This window comes from Periplaneta americana, chromosome 4, assembly GCF_040183065.1.
Source record: "Periplaneta americana isolate PAMFEO1 chromosome 4, P.americana_PAMFEO1_priV1, whole genome shotgun sequence".
Lineage (NCBI taxonomy): Eukaryota > Metazoa > Arthropoda > Insecta > Blattodea > Blattidae > Periplaneta > Periplaneta americana.
The window spans coordinates 110,026,233-110,046,063 of NC_091120.1; the positions used below are offsets into that span (position 1 = coordinate 110,026,233).

The following is a 19,831-nucleotide window of genomic DNA, read 5'->3' on the forward strand; positions in this document are numbered from 1 at the left end:
CAACCCAATACGAGCAAATGCTGGGTAATTTTCTGTGCCGGACCCCGGATTCATTTCACCGGCATTATCACTTTCATGTCATTCAGACGCTAAATAACATAGATGTTGATAGAGCGTCGTAAAATAACCCAATTAAAAAAATCCTCATTTTGGATCGAAAGTTCTCGAATTGAAAAATGTTCCAGATTCATAAACATAAGATTCATATGTTAAGTTAAGATAGACACTTAGGGGCGTATTCAGGAAAGTCACTTAAACTTAATTTTCAATTATATTCGATTTTACCTACTTATGACTTTAAAGAACTCGGAAGTTCATTTTTGCCCTCACATAAGTGCGCCATCGGTCCCTATCCTGTGCAATACATAATCCATGACTCTGTATTCTGTCATGGATCACGAATATGTGTAGAAAAGATGGAAAGTCAAGGTACATTGAAAATGTCGTCGTCCTCCTTGAGGTGAATGGATGGTTTACGAAGCTAAGTTAAAAGAGGGGATTATTGATTACCATCACACACTATTTCAGGAAAATATTCGAGAGTAAGTAAGAGAATTATTGTATTTACTGAGAGAACGCATTTATAACAAATATCTACAGAATTGAGGATAAAAGGACTAAGAGATTTTATAAACAAACACACCGAAGTAGTTTCATTATCCGTTTTCTTCCTTTCTATGAAAATGGAGACGAATTTTACCTCCGTAACATTGCATTTTTCCTAATCTATGCTACCTCAGAAAAAAACAAACGTCCAACACATAACTCGAGCTACTATGTCAACTTTATTAATCTCTCAAACACACTCTAATGATATTTCTCGTATTTAAAAAAAGAAAAAAAAAGAAATTATAAATATGCAATATGTGCTTTGATCCATTTTCTTACGGCAGGAACGTTAACGTAGACTCCGGGATATCCTGCTACTGCACATCCATATCCCCAGGATACAATTCCAACGAGCTCGCTTCCAGAAACGAGAGGACCACCCGAATCCATCTGGCATACTCCTTTGCCTCCTGCAGACCATCCTGCGCAGATCATTCGGGGAGTCAGGCCATAATAAGTAGAGGCACATCTATGTATATCTTTGATGTCGACTTCAACATGTTGCAATTGGGCAGGGGAATAACCTCCTTGGTATAGTAGTCCCCATCCACTTACAACGACGCAAGTTCCAACTGCTGGAGGAGTTGATGCCATAGAAATTGGTTTAATCCTATCATTGAAATGGAAAGGACTTTTTACCTGTAAACCCATATAAACCAATAGTAAGATGTTTTTCAATAACATTGGACCAATAAAAATTATTAAAATATGGTTTATTTAACGACGCTCGTAATTGCCGTGGTTATATTATCAGCGTCGCCGGTGTGCCGGATTTTTTCCCCGCAGTAGTTTTTTTACATGGCAGTAAAATCTATTTGGAACAATAAAATGTTTGTTAATATGTATGATGCTGGATAAAATGAACACTTCTATTTCATGATGATATACATATAATATGCAACTAAATAATACAGTTTAGCTCAACTACTGATTGCCCGATCAGGAGACAGTTTCGTGACAGGAGACTGAACACAATTCAGATTTAATAGTTTTTATTTAATTTTCCATCGTCGTCATTGCAAGATCAGCGAGGAACAAAAAAAAACATGGTAGAGGAATTGGAAAGAGTAAATGCGGAAGCAGGTTTGAAAATGAACCCAAAGAAGACACAATTAATGACCAACGTCAGGAGAGAACCAATAAACGTAAACGGCACACCACTTGAATATGTCTCAGAATACATATACGCAGGGCAAAATATACCTTTTCACATGCACAGCGATGAAGAAATTTAAAGGAGAATAGGACAAGCTTGGAGAAAATTCTGGAGCATGAAGTTCATACTGACTGACACATCCCTGAAGACAAGCCTGAAAGTGGATGTGTTCGAGAAATGTGTACTTTCCATGCTACTTTATAGCTGTCAAACATGGACTTTGAACGAGAAGATGAGACAGATGGTAAAAATCTGCCAGAGAAAAATGGAACGAAAATTAAAGCAAGTTACGCTAAAAGACCGAATTCGCAATGTGGACCTCAGGAAGAACACGGGCATGAAAGACGCAGTACAGGTTGCAGACGAACTCAATTGGAAATGAGCAGGCCACGTAGGTAGGATGCGTGACACCCAGTGGACACACAAAGAGTGACCATTTGAGACCCAGGATAGGGAAGCGGAGTGCAGGAAGAGAGAGACCCAGATTGGCGGATACATTTACACAGAGAGTGGGGAAGCAGTGGACGATGCGTGCAAGAAGCAGATCAACGTGGAAAAAACTGTCGAAGGAAACATCAATCTGTGAAAAGTGAAATGTGTTCTGAAGTGCCAGTAGCAACGCGAATGAATATGTGAATAGTGAAATGATGCAAAGTGCGCGGCAGTGACCAGTGAAAGTGCTTCATACCCAACACGAGAGACGATGAACAAGAGAACAAGATCGAACACTCCTTAGGTTAGATCACCTAAAGAGTGAATGAGAGCTACCCTGCCAACGTGCAGGAGGCGTAAGCCCTCAAGGGATGTCATAGGCTAAATTCTAATTTCTAATTTCATTTTCTAAGACTACCTCGTCCTTCATTCCTTTAAAAAAGATTCAAATTTTAATGAATATAATGTTTCAAGTGTATCCCATTCGGAACGGTAGTTTGTCATAAATCCAGCAATTCGGACTCGATTAATGGAAAGAAAAGATAGATTTTCTTCCTTCTTAAGATGTTTATTATATGCTCACTGCCAGTAATAATTTGTATTTTGTTATGCGGATGTTATAGATCTCTAGAACCACATATCTAGGCAGTTCTGAGACTTGTAACTGAATAGCGTTGTTTAGAATGCAGAATCTGAGATGAGAAGAAACCACTGGCTAAATTATTATACATTGACATGATTATATTGAATATGATAGCTAGTTTATGTTTTATACAGACCTTCACCAGAGCGACGTCATAATCAAAATTCTGATATCTTGGGTGTATAGTCATTTCGTAAACTTTTCGAACAGTACCCCCTTCATGCTTATAACTGCTGCCGGCGCGGACTTGAATAGCATTTATGTTAGCTCTGTAATGTAAAACATAAATAATACTTAAACAATGTCTACTCCAGAGCCATTGTTCATCACGTCGACGAATTTTCGGAGTCTTTTATGACAGGTGTCGTCTATTCTCTTACACAACTACGTCAATTTAAGTTTTCGATATACTGGCTGATTCAGAATTCAACTGAAGAAACTTAAGGCGTGTGGAGGGTTCCTACGTTAGTATTTTGAGAGAGGAACTATGGGTCTGCGGGTTCAAACTTGTTCATATTACAATGATATATTTTTAGGTCACTATGCCAGTTATTCAAATATTGCGATGAAAAAACTATCACAGTGGAACTCGAACGTACTACCTTTAGCTTGAGGTCTAACGCGCTATCCGTTACACTATAACTTCACGTTGAAGACTTTCGTCTAAACTAGGTAGTCTCCTTATTTTCCGGCAGTTTTAAGATTCTTTAAAAGGTAATTAAAAAAACTGTTGATTATATCTTTACAGTTGGATTTTATCCAGCCCCTAATAAGGTCTGAAAGAGTCCCAAACCATTATACCATTTCATACCCCAATTTCATTTTAATACTGAATTCTGAGTATCCAATGTAAACAATTATCATCTCATAACTCAGATATTCTTCATCGAAGACTCGTGGTTCCCTATCTCAAATTGCTTGTCTAGACTCCTCCATAACCAGGTAAATTTCTTCGGTTAAATTCTGAAACACTCCGTATATTCCTCCCAAGACAGTTCTCTCAGTTCAGCGAATTTGCACATTTGAAACAGAATGTCTCTCATATGCATGCATTACACATAACAAAATGACCCGGAAATGAACGCAAGCTCAAAATTTTGCAAATGCTCTAAAGGCACGTTTCTACGAAGCTAGGCTATCTCATGATCATGATCGCACAGTTGATACCAGCCTCGCAAAGCTGCGCGGCGGCCTCCCAACTGTGTCACACAGACTAACCCGTGAGCGACTTCCAGTCTGTTTTGGATGCGATCAACTGTACCATGTAATAATTAATTCGCTGCTAGTTTACTTTCCTTGGTAGAGATGCCATCATGCAACCCGAAGTTACTGTCTAAACTGTCACACACGAACTGGTGGCTCACGCTTTGCGTTCTTGTCTCGCTAACAAAACCGCGAGGCAAACAAGCCAGGCAGCCTCGTTTCGTGGATACGCGCCCTTAGAGTATGTACTTATGTGTCTTATTATTTCCACCACTATGGACTAACGTTTAGCATGTCTGACCATGAGAAGAGCGGGCCCGGGTTCAAATCTTGGTATGACAAGTTACTTAGTTGAGGTTTTTCCTGGGCTTTCCCTCAACTCATTAAGAGAATATGCTGGGTAACTTTCCGAACTTGAACTCATTTCGCTGCCATTATCACCTTCTTAGTTTATTTAGTACCTGAATAAGATGAAAGTGAAATGAGTTCGGGGTCCAACACCGATAGTTACACAGAATTTGCTCATATTGAGTTGAGGAAAAACCCCGGGAAAAACCTCAACCAGGTAACTTTTTCCGACCGGGAATCGAACCCGGACCACCTGGTTTCGCGGCCAGACACGCTAGCCGTTACTCCACAGGTATGGACTATGTATGTATGTATGTAGAATATGGTTTATTTAACGACGCTCGCAACTGCAGAGGTTATATCAGCGTCGCCTTGTTCCGCAAGAATTACCTTACATGCCAGTAAATCTACTGAAATGAGTCTGTCGCAATTAAACACAATTTCCGTCGACCTGTGCCGGGATGGAACCCGCAACCTCGAGCATAGAAGGCCAGTGCTATACCAATTACGCTACCGAGGCCGACGTATGTATGTATGTAGATATATAGATAGATAGATTTATTGACTAATATTATACATACAAATTTTATATTATCATAATTTTGTCTAAAATCCATTGCACGGGTCTTCTGACCGTACGTGCTTTGTACGCAAAACAAGTCCTCCTTTGTAGGTTCTGTCCCCACCTATAATTACATCCAACTACTCTCTAAAAGAAAACACATATTAAAAATGGAAATGTCACAATAAAACACATTATATAATATATCCTAACCTAAAAGACATAAAAGTGTACAGTTGGGTGGATACTAGTATCCCTTCCTCAGTTCGCGTCGCAAACTTCGACAGCTGCAGCTCTAATCTTTCTCGCCTTCAAGAGGAACAATTCTGTCTTTTGTTCCCATTCTCTATTACTCATGAGGTCAGGACATGCAAGCGAACTCCTACTCTGACTTAGCATCGAAGGTGGTAAATATTTTCTCCGCATCTGTTCCAATTCGACACACAGTAATGAAATATGCTTATAGGAATCCTTTTCTTTGCAAAGCGGACAAACACGCTCCCTTTCTTAGTTGACAATTTTATTATCCTTCCATGCCCCCAATCTTAGCCACGCTAAACCTGCTCTGCTGTCTTTGTTACAAGAATTTATGTAGTCACACCTCCCCCAGTTAAGCATGAGATCTGAATGTAAATGTAGTGAGGACTTTTCCGAACATTGGAGCTCAATCTCTTGCCTCTCGATATCAATTAAACGCATCTTAACATTACGCCATACATTCCTCCTGTTATTCTCTCCTTTCTCCCACACCCATCCCATTCCTATATGATGCAGCCCTCTCTGCCGTTTATAAACCCACCCCTTTTCCCAGCCCTCCCTTTGATGAACTTTGTAGCAAATCGACCGTAGAAGCGACTGATCCCCAAATATAATTTTTAACCAGTATTTTATCACCCTGACTTTCATATGAATTACTTCGTTTTGAAGCCCAAACTCCTTTAGAACCCCGCAGTTAGCTGTGCTTCTGCCAATTCCAAGTATTCGTTTCAGGAAGTCCGTTTGTAACTTATTTAGTTTTCCTGTATTTTCCCAACCCCAAATTTCCGCCCCATACAATATAGATGACCTAACCACAGATCCATATACTAGCTCCAATGTTGCTGCAGGAATATCTGGCACTTTAGTGATCAATTTCAATACCTCCGCACTCTTTACCCCGCACTTGCGTTTCGTTATGTCAACATGCTTAGTCCATCTCCCGTTCAATGATAAAGTAACCCCTAAATATATGAAATGTTTCACATTTTCCAATATGTGTCCGTCGTATGTCCATGTCTCATCCCCACTATATACAGATCCGTTTTTAAAAGTAATTGTCTTGGTCTTGTCTGTGTTAACAGTCATGCCCCACTGACTACAATAATTCTCCAAGCAGTGAAGTTCCTGTTGCAGTCCATTTATTAATCGAGATATCAAAATCAGATCATCTGCATATAAGAGTGCAGGTATGGAGATCCCGTCTAAATTTGGAGCTTCGGATTCGATTTTATCGACCATCTCTGGTTTGTCATCTACGAATATATTAAAAAGAAGGGGTGAGAGTATGCAGCCTTGTCTAATCCCTCTACGGGTAGCCACATTTTCCGAAACTTGTCACATTCATACTTTACACAGAACTCCACCTTCTCATATATTTCTGATATAGCTGTAATCATTCTCAACGACATTTCTTCTTTCCACAGCTTCTACAACAATGCTTCACGTTCTACCGAATCAAATGTTTTTTTAAAATCTACAAATGCGCAATGCAGTTTTCCCCTCTTCTTCTGTATTTCTTTTAGCCTTAATGTGTCCAAAACAAATAATAATAATAATAATAATAATAATAATAATAATAATAATAATAATAATAATAATTTATTTATTTAATGTGGCAGAGCTAAGGCCAGACTCTAATTCTAATTGAATACAATTGCTTACATAGTTATTACATTAATATCTAGATCATAAAAGAACATGAAATTAAATAATGAAAATTGGATAACTAATGTTAGTGTGACAATAATAAATATTGGTAAGAAATAGTTATAACAATAATAATAATAATAATAATAATAATAATAATAATAATAATAATAGTAATAATAATAATAGTAGTAGTAATAATAATAATAAGAGTAATAATAGTAATAATAATAATTATAATGAGATAATTTAGATATTTATCCGTGATATATATATATATATATATATATATATATATATATATATATATATATATATATATATAGCCATTAAACATTGAGAAACCTGAAGCAGCTATTATTGTTAACAAGAATTGTTAGAAAAATATTTCGTTAGCCTATTCTTATATTATCTGTTGTACTGTAACCCTCTCTGAAACCAGCCTGAAATTTAGAGAGCCTATCATATTGAAGTATCCACTTCCTCAGTCTCTCATATATAATTTTGCAATAAATTTTTCCCATTGTTGGTAAAAGCGCCACCCCCCCCCCTATGATTATCAGGTACCGACATGTTTCCCTTTTTGTAGATTGGACATATAATTGCCGCTGTCCATTCACTAGGATAACTTTCTCCCATAAAGATTTTGTTAAACATGTCCGTGATTTTACTTGTCGTTGCCTGTATATTAATACACTCTTTGAGAAATTCAGAAGGTATCCCGTCTTTACCCGGTGCTTTGTTATTTTTTAAACTACTTATAGCTTTCGTCACCTCGTCAGTTGTAAATTCGCCATCTAACATATCTATTTCTGGTACTTGCAGCACTGAATTCAAATTGAAGTCTAGATCACGTAATTCCCCCCCCCCTCCCTCGTATACCTCCTGGAAGTGGCTCTTCCATGCCTCTGGCGAGATGTTGTTTCCCACATATGGGCCCTTGCGCAATTTCTTCAGTGATCTCCATACCTCCGTCTCATTCCCTCGTCCTGCGACCTGTCTGATTTCTTTCGCTATGTTACATTGCCATTGTGTCTTTTTTTCGAATACAATGACCTTATACATCTTCCTACGTGCTACACATATTTCTCGCTCCTCATCGCCCCCTAACCGCCTAAAAGCCCGCAATGCTTGATCCATTTCCCTTTTAGCTTTCCTACAATCATTGTCATAGAAATTAGTAGTTCCTTGTGTCTTCTTTCGGTTTCCCTTTAACTTCATTACAGAACCCGCTTCCTGAATAATTAACGTGATCTGTTCTGCCGTGACTGAGTCAACGTCCTTCAGTCTGTTCTCCAATCTCTGTATATACACGTCCTTATGTTCTTCCCTCCACCTATATATTGGGATCGATCTTCCCTGCTCCTGTTTATTCCTTCCATCCCCAGTTAGCCTAGTCCCGTCCATTATTTCTAGCTGCACACAAACAAGGAAATGATGCGACTCCGACCTTTCTCCTATCCAGAAATCCTTAATTAAAGGTATTACGTCTTTGCTGCATATAATAAAATCTATAGCACTCCCCCCATTGGCATTAACAAACTTTAATCCCCCCTTTTGGTCTCTCCCATACTTTCCATTTAGAATCTCAGGGCTAAATGCGTCACAAAATGCAAGTACCTCCCTGCCTTCTGCATTAACCACCTTACCTTTACTACATCTATTCGCTTTTCTCGCTTCGTTTTCACCGTCCACCCACTCTCCGAAAGAAATATTTTCTATTCCGATCCTCGAATTGTAATCCCCAATTAACAATAATGACGCATCGGGATAGCTTACACGGATATCTACCACTCTCTCTGCTAGGTCTTCGTAGAAGGATGGGTTGCAATACTTAGATGATGATGGTTGTTTGTATAAGCCAATAATTATCATTAGCATAGCGCCACTTCTTATACCAGCACATATTATACCTTCTAAATTAATATCAATTTCTCTAACTTCCATCCAATCATGCGTTTTATAGAATATACTAACACCTCCCGGCCAACGCCCTCTCTTCCTCCTGTATCTACTACATGCATTGAAACGTAATTGACTATATTTATTTCACTATAGACATTAATAGACATTACAATATATTTCGTGTTTCAGAGCAAATGGAGCATCTGTGGCATGCCAAATATTCCTCGAGATAAAGCAAAAGAATTAATCATCGTGTATGTATTCTCAAAATCTCACTATTTTCAATGCTAAAGTATTAGCCTACAACTACTAACAAGTGCATTACTTTGGAAAAATAAGTAATTGACTATATTTATTTCACTATAGATCACAATATTCGATTTTAACCAAGTGAATATAACGATTCATTTCACATTGTGAACCTAGCTGTCTCGCAAGTTTGTTGTTGTTCTTCTATCCAGGCAGCCTGGCTTCGATCCCCGGCCACGTTATGATGGAGTTGTGATCAGTAAACCATGCGTTACAGAGGTGTTTTCTCAGAGTACTCACGTTTTCCTCTATAATTATACCAAAATTCTCCATCTTCCCTCTTTCCACGTATATAAAAAGTAAAATGGGTTAAATTCCGGAAGGTAGTCTAATTCTTATATAAGATGGACTTGGTGTTCTTGGCTTCTGTGGCTTATCAGACTACTCATGTGCAAATAGGACGTAGCTCATCAAGATCTGAGGTAGAATGTCAGCGTCGGTTGATTCAGGAAGGACTTTAGGCACCGGGTCCCTGAGATTTATAACGCTACTCTTCTCTGAATAGGGTCTGGCTCTCTCCGGATCTAAGCCAGGACAGTCCACCTGTCAGCGTCGGATTCACGATTGCCACTCAGGACCTATTGGACTTGAATAATTATCTCACATATAGAGCACACAATGAACCGAAGCATTTCTAAGTGTACGGACCAGTTCCAAGTCCAGCCTTTTTAAAAGCAAGCCACATCAAGCCCAATCTTAGGCATGAGTAGGCTATGTGAGGTACTCAGACAGTACTTAATGAGATGTTTTTTTTTTCGCGCTAGAGACAATCGGTACTTATAATAAAATTGTTGTCATTGTTGATGTCTGTTTTCTTCATGCAAGTTTCTATGTTATTCCACCAGCTCTCCATTTTGTGGACAGATTTCTCTGCTGTCTGTCTCGAGTGATATTGTGTGCGTCACTATAGAACGTTTTCTAAGAACTAACATATTTCTTTCGTACACGCAGCAAATAAATGAAATATTAACTGTAAGCCATGAAAAAATAAACCAAAGGACTAATGTATATACCGCCTAATAATGGGCGGAATATCCAAATAAAATCTACTGATTTTTAATGGTTTTTACACCTTCATCTTAACCCAATCCTCGATTTAATGCACTCAACAAGCTGCACTAAAATGTCCTTGAAGTACAGAGGTATAGCGGTGCTTATCAGGTTCCATGGAGCATTCCTGACTACTTCGCCCCAAAGAGGATATTTGTGCACCCGTGATGAAAAGAATTGCTTGCCGATTGTATTGCGCAGTTAAGCTAGCTCAACAGTCAGCCACAACGCACATTTCTCTCAAGTCACCAAATCCGTATACATATGTTTTGGTCTGCCACACCTCACAGAGTCACCAAATGCTGGTCAGCAATGGAAGAACCTGAAGGACTTTGGTGCTTTTTAAGAGATCTATTAGCCTCTAGATCCCACCACCAATATCATCTACTACTCTTTGGGCAAACGACGTGAAAACCCACCGAAGCGGACGAGGGATTCGCAGCCACGAAAATGCAAGTACTACCAAACCTCACTTTTAGATACAGAGATAGTAATGAATGGTGAAATATGGATAGTGTTGAAGTGAGGAAGAAGGAAAGGGAAAGCCACCAGAAAAACTATCACATCCTCAGCTTTGTCCATTAAAAAACAACTCTTTCATGGTTAAGATTTGAATTCAGGTCTGCAGTCGTAAGCCAACACTCTGCCAACTAAGCAACATAACAGCGAGATGTTCTATAGAACAAGTCTAAACAGAAACTATTGTACTTACGATTGAAGACAATGAGCTGCCGTTACTATCCAATATTTGTTGAGAATTGAACCACCACAAAAGTGCCCTGAGTAAACATGTTGAAGTGATATCTGAAAGCAGTGCATCATGTTGTTAATAAACTGTAGATTCACATAAGCCTCATACTCATTTTTTTAATGATAAAAAAGGTAAAGGTATCCCCGTCACATGCCATGAAGGCACTTGGGGGGCATGGAGGTAGAGCCCCATGCTTTCCATGACCTCAGTACTAGAATGAGGTGGTGTGGTCGGCACCACGCTCTGACCGCCTTTTACCCCTGGGAAAGACCCGGTACTCAATTTTATAGGAGGCTGAGTGAACCTCGGGGCCATTCTGGAAGTTTGGCAACGAGAAAAAATCCTGTCACCACCTGGGATCGAACCCCGGACCTTCCAGTCCATAGCCAGCTGCTCTAAACCCTTGTTAATTTCCCAGGTGAGATTAATTTAGTGCGCTTCACGATAATCATTATCAACCACAGCCGCAGAAAATCAGTAGGAAAACTTAAAATAATTATTGCCTTTTTTCAAGTCCACAGTTTTCTATGGCAACATGGCAACTCACACCCTACTCATATATAAAGTAAAATACACTCTGGAGTTAAGCAATCTCATAAGCCATATTGAATCTTTCGTAAACTATTTTTAACGATTGAATATAAATAATTAATTGAATGGCGTGTTTGTTGTGTTGTGTATTTTTGGATGGAATTTGTGTTCTGATTTGTGTGTTTTTGTTTGTTGTGTTTTTAGATTTGCTATCTTGATATTGTGTCGTTCCTCTATTTTGTGGCTGATGTTGGATATTATTTCGTTGGTGTGTGTTATGATTTATTCTAGTTCTGTATGGTGAGTGATGTTCGCCATTTAATCAATTATTTATAATCTTATATGTTCTTAATAGATGCAGTCATTTAATAATTTTTTTTCTATTTGAATGATACTCAATTAAATTTTATTCCCAGTGAAATTATTTATATCTCCATTACGAATTGTTACCATAGCCTCAGTTCGAAGAAAATTCTTTTAGTATATTGAATAAGGTTCTTCCTTTTTTGGCAAATGACTAAGTATCTACACCATAATTTATTAGTAACTCAACAGGCATTGATTTATAAATCTGTATTTGAGTTAATTTTGTAAGCTTATTAATATAATATTGTAGAATCATCGTTTTACTGAATCTTGCCCGCAATAACTTCAGCCATTTTTTTCTTTTTCACATCGCTGTTTTTAAAAGTAAATGTTAAAACATAAATGCATCTAAGTTCTGATCTGTTTTATTATTGCAAGATTAACATCTGTTTTACAACATACACCATTTTCATAGATTAGTATTGTTTATACCGTTCTTTCACATGAAAATATAATAACACTCAGTTTCCTACAATCAGTTATGTAACAGAATCGTCCTCAGGCTAATGATTTTTCATAGATATATTCAACATCATAATAGTGCATGGGAATTTCATCTTAAGAAGTTTTCTTACGTTAGCACAAATTTCAACAACAAATAAATGAATATTCATGGTTCCAAAACCAATACGTAATGATGAAATGCAGAACATTTTAAAATAAATAACAAGACAAACAAAACCCTGGATTCAACAACTAAAGGGGGAAGGAGAAGTAACATATTGAATCGCAATTTTGAGAGAGGAGAAGAGGAACAGATTACTAGGAGGAAATAAATCTGATAGAAACTATAGCATAAAAACTACCCCAAGGAAGTAGATCACATAGAATACCAGACTTCAATATCTAGGTAGGCCAAACTTCAGAAAACACATGGAAAATCTTAAACATTTGTAACTGGAAGAAGATCTGTACAGACAGATTATTCTCATTCCAACACCAGGAGCACGAGAGAGATCTCGATAAAAATCACAACGGAGAACATAATAGGGATGACGATTAGGATCACGAAAATGACCACAGAACATGGTCATTGTCGTGGATCATGTCGTGTTTTTTTCCGTGTTTCTTGTCATGGTCCTTCTCGTGAATCTTAACGTAAACTTTGTCAAGATCCTTGTCGTTGGCCTTGTCGTGGTACTTATTGTGATCTTTGTTGTCTTTGTATCACCCTTATCGCGATACTTCTATTTGTTTTAGCCCATATCGTAGTCCTTGTTGTTTTTGTCGTGGCCCTTATCGTGGTCCTTGTTTTCTTTGTCAAGGTACCTGTCGTAGTCTTGGTTCTTGTCGTGACTTATCGTCATCCGTATCGTGATCCTTATCGTGACGCGTGTAGTGGTCCATGTCGTGGCACTTATCGTAGTCCTTGTCAATGCCCATGTCATTTTTGTGGACTTAATCACGATCCTTGTTTTATTTACCATGATCCTTATGGTGATCCCTGTTGTCTTTGTTATGGTTTTCGTTTTCGTGGTTCTCGTCGTGATTCACAGCTTGGTCCTTGTTGTTGTCCTTGTCCTTATCCTTGGTGTTTGTTGTTGTCCAAGTCGTGATTCTTATCGCGGTGCTCGTCGTTTTCCTTGCCTTCCTACTTATCGTGGACTTTATAATATATTTTTTATTTTCTGCCTCATGATCCTACATCTTCTATTTAAAAATTACACTTTATTTTCCTCTCCACCAAATTACTTTTGTGTCGCACGGTACCTAGCTATCTCAAATATTAAATTAATTATAATTCATTGAATTAAATTAGCTCATAAATTAAGTTACTACTTTACCTTATAGATTTATCTAAATTTAAATAAATGTGTATTGAAGAATATTGCTGGAGAACCTTTTAAGTGTAGTGTAAATATTTGTAATTTAAATTTATGTATTGTATTGATTAAGGCTGGTTGAGTGGAAGAGAAGGCCTTATGGCCTTAACTCTGCCAGCGAAAATAAAACATTATTATTATTATTATTATTATTATTATTATTATTATTATTATTATTATTATTATTATTATTATTACCTCTCTCATTTTATAAAAGATAAAAGAGCATCCACGAAAACAAAGACCTACATCAACAGATATAAGATAAAATTGTGCACGTCTGTGTACTTTGAATTGGCATGTCTAACAAGAATGAAGTTGTGTGAAAATAAACATGCGTGGCAGCACGTCTTCTTGCATGCCTACGACCATAACACGATGTGATGAGTGTTGGGTGAGTCGAAAAATGTCGTTCAAGACGTACGTATCTAGTAGAAGCTATTAAAACTTCTAAAACCTTTTGAATTCTGACGAAACAGAAAATATCGCTGTCAGATTACACCCATAGAATACATTTCAGTAAATTAGTTGAAATGATCATGTAAATAATAATAATAATAATAATAATAATAATAATAATAATAATAATAATAATAATACAATTTTACATACATACATACATACATACATACATACATACATACATACATACATACATACATACATACATACATACATACATACATACATACATACATACATACATACATACATACATACATACTACGTAATTTTTCTGTAATTAAAAACTGACAAATAATTAATATGTGGAGCCAGTCTAAAATTTCACACCGGTACGACTTTTGCAAACTAATGAATCGTAGGTATACTTGGCTCGGAAACATGACGGCCTCTCTTCTTGGAATTGGTAATCCCTCATAAACCCCCATCCTCTACTCAACCCCTAGCCGCGTGGCAGAAATACAATAGATCTCAGCATTGCCAAATCTAGTAGTCATTGCCTCTACCTGTTGGGTTTCACCCGTTCTCAGTGTCTTTGTCGACGTGTTGTTTTATACCGTTGTGCGCTTCAATATGTCTAATTTATTCCGGCCATGATTAATGAGTGTTGGAGGAGATGATCCGCAGCCAGGCCTCCTAATACACCTGAAGATCCAGGACCATCACGACAAGAACAACAAATAACACCGTCGAAGAAAACAGAGTATCTTATTTGCAGAGGAGCGTAGCTAAGAAAACAAAGTGTTAAAATTGTGTCTAACGTTAGAAATTCTATCCATAAAGTAATCGAAAGTTCAGGCAGTTTAATAAGTATAAATCTTAATCACTTAACATCGGACGCAACCGGCGGAGTTGGATATATGGGCATAGAAATTAAGAATTACGGTTCACCAACTAAAGAGAAAATAAACAAATTAAAACAGAATTCGGTAAGATAGACGATTTTATACGTGATTTACTTCGCCGAACAGTATGTGAACAGTACGCGAAAGAGATATCGCCAACAGCAACACTGTCCTTAGCAACCTGAATAATAACATTATTCACAGCAGTGCTTAAATTTTTCTAACTTACAGCAGTGAATGAAATGTTTTTAAATCACTCTCTACATGACAACCAACATGTTAGCAATAGTAAAATGAATGTATATGAACTTCTTCGCCAACACATTACAAAGAAAAACCCTACAATTTAAAATTAAATTTACATACCAGTAATGAATAAAATATTGTATAGTACACTAGAGTAAACAGATTTTATGCGTTCGTGGAAATTATCACCCAAGGCGAAGTAGATAAAATCTAACTTTACTCTTTTGTACTATACATTCTATAACTATTCAGTGATCACAGTTTCAGAAAATTTTACCAGCGCAACATTCTTAATTAAGTACAAAATTCTGGAACTTCAATAACATGAGAATTTAACACTTATTATAGAAGTCTACATTTTTTTGTTTATTTAGGCAAAACATGTTAGTGAAAATATAAATATAAAGTGTTTTTAAAATAAGTTTGTTCATTTTTATACCAATTTTGTTTTAGTAAATATAAATTAAGGTATATTTACAAAGGTAATATAGTCTTTCTGAAAATCGCGGTTTCACGGAACACAGTTTGAAAAACGTTCGCAAATCACAATGACTTCAAGAATTGGCAACTCGGCTAAGGGTTTATCCCTTGCGCGTGCCTGCAGTTAACTGGTGAAGGGTATGAGGGAAGGTCGTCATGTTTTCGTGCGAAGTTATAGTACTCTCACTGCCCCACAGTGGTCCAAATCCACATTTAGGAGGACAAATGTAGAAAAATGACATGTAAAAAATGAAATAAAACCCTTAAATTATTTTTCCTATATAACTGAGTAACACTGAATTGATAATTTTAATCAGCGGAGGTGGCTGCAGAGCGAGATAAGAAGCCGGTAACAAGCCACATTTCGCCACCCAGAATTCTTGCTCAGCAAGTGCCTCAAGACTCCCGGTTTCTTTGTGCTGTAACTCTGTTGTAAGTGATCGATTCCATTCATATTTGGTATCAATATGTCAAATAGTTCGTTAGGTATGTAACACTGTTTGTTTTTGTCACATTTAATGTTATTATAGCATATCAAATTAGCATGAATGGACACGGGACAAAATATAAATATAACCATTGAGTGCAGATTTTGCTAGGGTAGAGAAAAGAACCCTTTGTTCCGTCCCAAAATGATTTTTTTTCTCTCCAGTATTTGCCTCTATTTTAAATCAAGTTTTAAGGTGCACAGATTTGCGGAAGTAATCAATTATGAGCACTATTCTTTCGAGATGCAATAGTGAAATTTTTCTCAGTTGCAATTATTTAAATATCTGTGAACCGAATCTGCTTTCGATGTACAATTCAGGAAATTCAAGATGACAGCTTATTAATTATGTATCAAATAAGCTTCCCGAGTTCCCAAAAGGTGCAAGAGTGCTTAAAGTGTTACATTTTCCCCCATAAGATAATTTATCGTTGGAGATCAAGAGGATAAATAATAAGAGTTTTTTTTAACGAAATGGACATTGGCTTAGTGAGCTACTTATTGAATTAAGTTCTCATCGTGATAGTATTCCAAATTTATAGAAAACTTACCCCTGAAAAAAGTCGTGGCTGCCCAAGAAAGCTTTTCCATTACAGCAAGTATGAGGTCGAAACAAAGACAATCCAGAGAATTAGAGCTTGTATACAAAACAAGTTTACTACCTGTAACTACTCTATAACGTTTTATAAAAATCTGTTAAGACAGAAGAAAAGTTACGAATTTTGTCTAAATGCACCCCTCTGTAAGGAGCACTTCTTCTTATACCAACGTAAACAGAGTTTGTACACAAAACAAATGTACCAATTGTAACTACGGTATAAGAGTTTATAAAAATCTGTTAGATAGGACAAAAATTACTAATTTTGTCTTACTTCGCCCCCTTATAATGGATAGTTCCACTTAGATCAACGTAACGAAAACTTGTATACAAAACATATATGGCACCTGTAACTACTGTGTAAAATTTCATAAAAAATTAATATTAGGTAGGAGAAAAGTTACTAAATTTGTCAATTTGCACCCTTTATAAGGGGTAGTTTCCCTCTTACTTATGTAATCAGAGCTTGTATACAAAACTTATATGCCACCTGTAATACTGTGTAAAATTTCAGAAAAATATGTTAGATAGGAGAAAAGTTACTAATTTTGTGTAATTTCGCCCCCTATAATGAGTAGTTCTCCTTATACCAACGTAATCATAGCTTGTGTACAAAACATATATGCTACTTGTAACTACTGTGTAAAATTTCATAAAAGACGGTTCGATAGCAGAAAAGTTACTAATTTTGTCTAATTGCGCCCCCTCATAAGGGGTAGTCCCCTTTATGCCAACGTAATGAGAGCTTGTATACAAAACTTATATGCTACATGTGACTACTGTGTAAAATTAAATTATGTTAAATAGAAGAAAAGTTACTAATTTTGTCTAATTGCGCCCCTTATAATGGGTAGTTTCCCTTATACCAACGTAATCAGAACTTGTATACAAAACATATTTATGTTACTTGTAATTATTTTGTAAAATTTTATAAAAATCTGTCAGATAGGAGAAAAGTTAGTAATTTTGTCTAATTGTACACCGCTATAAGGGGTAGTTCGCCCTATGCCAACGTAACGAGAGCTTGTATATAAAACATATATGCTACCTGTATCTACTATGTAAACTTTCATAAAAATCTGTTAAATAGGAGAAAAGTTACAAATTTTGTCTAATTGCGTCCCCTATAAGGGGTAGTTCCCCTTATACCAACGTAATCAGTTTGTATACAAAACATATAGGCTACTTGTAACTGCTTTGTAAAATTTCATAAAAATCTGTCAAATAGGAGAAAAATTACTAATGTTGTATAATTGCGCCCCCTATAAGGGGTAGTTCCCCTTAATCCAAGGTAACGACAGCTTGTATACAAAACATATATGCTACTTGTAACTACTATGTAAAATTGCATAAAAATCTGTCAGGTAGCTGAAAAGTTATTAGTTTGTCCCGCTAAATTTGCATTGTAGACCACTGTGCGCTCCACTGTGCGCTCTCGTGGTGCGTTGTGTTGACATTGTGAACGTATTATCTGCTCATGCACTTTGACCAAGAACATGCTGAAATTTCCCCTAGTCTTTTGTACATAATTCTGAGACCTGCTTGACGTGTAGTTTATCGTTCACTCATGACTTAATCAAGAAATATAGGCATTCTCCTGGCGGGTTTAGGCTTGAAATCTTGCAAGTTGCGTGAGATTGCCATGTGCCGTCTTACACAAAAAATCCTATGGTTGATTTTGTGAGTGATTAGGCTTACACGTGAACAAGTTTCTTATGGAAGACTCCGCTCTGTGTTTTCTTTGTTTTGTTTCTGTTTCTTTTCCTGTGTGTGTTTATAGATTGTGTTATAAATAATCTATAACCATATATTTAAGTGGTAAATGAGGTGGAAAATGAACATCCTTTCTTTAGTTGTGTGAATTATTTCACGTTACAGAAGATCGGTCATTTTCTATGTCTAAGACTGTAAATTTTATTTTTTAATGAACAGCAAATATATAATTCATAAGGAGTCAGGCCGAGGGACCAAAATAACTTAATGACCCTATTCTGGACTCTATTCTGCCTTGTATGAAAACATTCTCTATAGCAGGGCATGCTGTAAGGCATTTTTCGCATCACCTCAATGTCCTTTAATGTCATAAAATTATTGTTTTAATTTGTCGGCATTATAAGAAAAATAAAATAGTTTTTTTGCTTCTCTTGCAAAATATAAGAAAGTGGAGATGACCCCTTTTTTAAGGTGACCGATTCATACTGTATTATTTTTCTTCCAAAAATGTCAGTGTTATTTTCTAAACCAATTACCACCAACATCAATCTTCAAAGATAGAAGTCATATCTTTCTTTCCCTTCTATCATATGTCAATTAAATCAAAATTATATATTGTCAAATAACCATATATTATATCTTGCATGTAGCAATGTTTTAGAAAACCATATTGCCATCTCCATTATTATTACTACTATCAATCATAAACAATTGAACTCTGTTGATATGTTAAGTCCTTTGGTGGAGACCTTTATATTCACAAGTCATGTGTGTAGTCGATGTTTGCGTAACCATATCATCCATCATTATCATCACTATCATCATTTCATCGCTATCACTGCCACAAAAATAACTATCAACACAATCAATCATCGTTAAAACATGTTACGTAGTCATACTCCAGGAATGAATTCTTTATCTCTCTACCTTCAAGCGAAATATATTACAGTTTTTCTCTCCGGAGGTTTGTACACAACACGACTAACATCACGAAAATTAACATTATAATACCTGATACGGATGATCCTTAATGTTCGCAGGAGTCCCACCAACTATCCTTGTATGTCTACATAATTTTCCACTTGTCTTCTTTGTCATGATTTCAGTAACTGTAAAATATAAATATTGGATGAAATCAATGTTCAGTTTTGAATAATTATAGAGAAAAATTGGATTACACAAAATATATAAACATATATAATATGTATAATATATATGAGGTATTCCACAATACATCGAACAGACTTGTGACTTGGATGTTTCGAAACACTTCGAAAATTTTTGTGTTTTTGGGGGGTAAAAAAGAAATCCCGTATATTTTTATTTGACCAACCTTTTTACATTTAAAATAATATTGAAAAAATTGGGCGCACATTGATAGACATAAACGCTTATAACTTTGGTTCT

General features: G+C 36.5%; 1 protein-coding gene across 1 annotated transcript; it reads right to left on the reverse strand.

Moving 5' to 3' along the window:
* Positions 1–849: 849 nt before the first annotated feature.
* Positions 850–19,522, reverse strand: LOC138698947 (trypsin beta-like). Its single transcript, XM_069825145.1, has 5 exons — positions 19,436–19,522; positions 10,841–10,926; positions 5,888–5,926; positions 2,977–3,109; positions 850–1,248 (listed from the first exon to the last, which is right to left on the reverse strand). The coding sequence occupies exons 1-5, from the start codon at positions 19,520–19,522 to the stop codon at positions 850–852; spliced, it is 744 nt and encodes a 247-aa protein (XP_069681246.1).
* Positions 19,523–19,831: the final 309 nt, after the last annotated feature.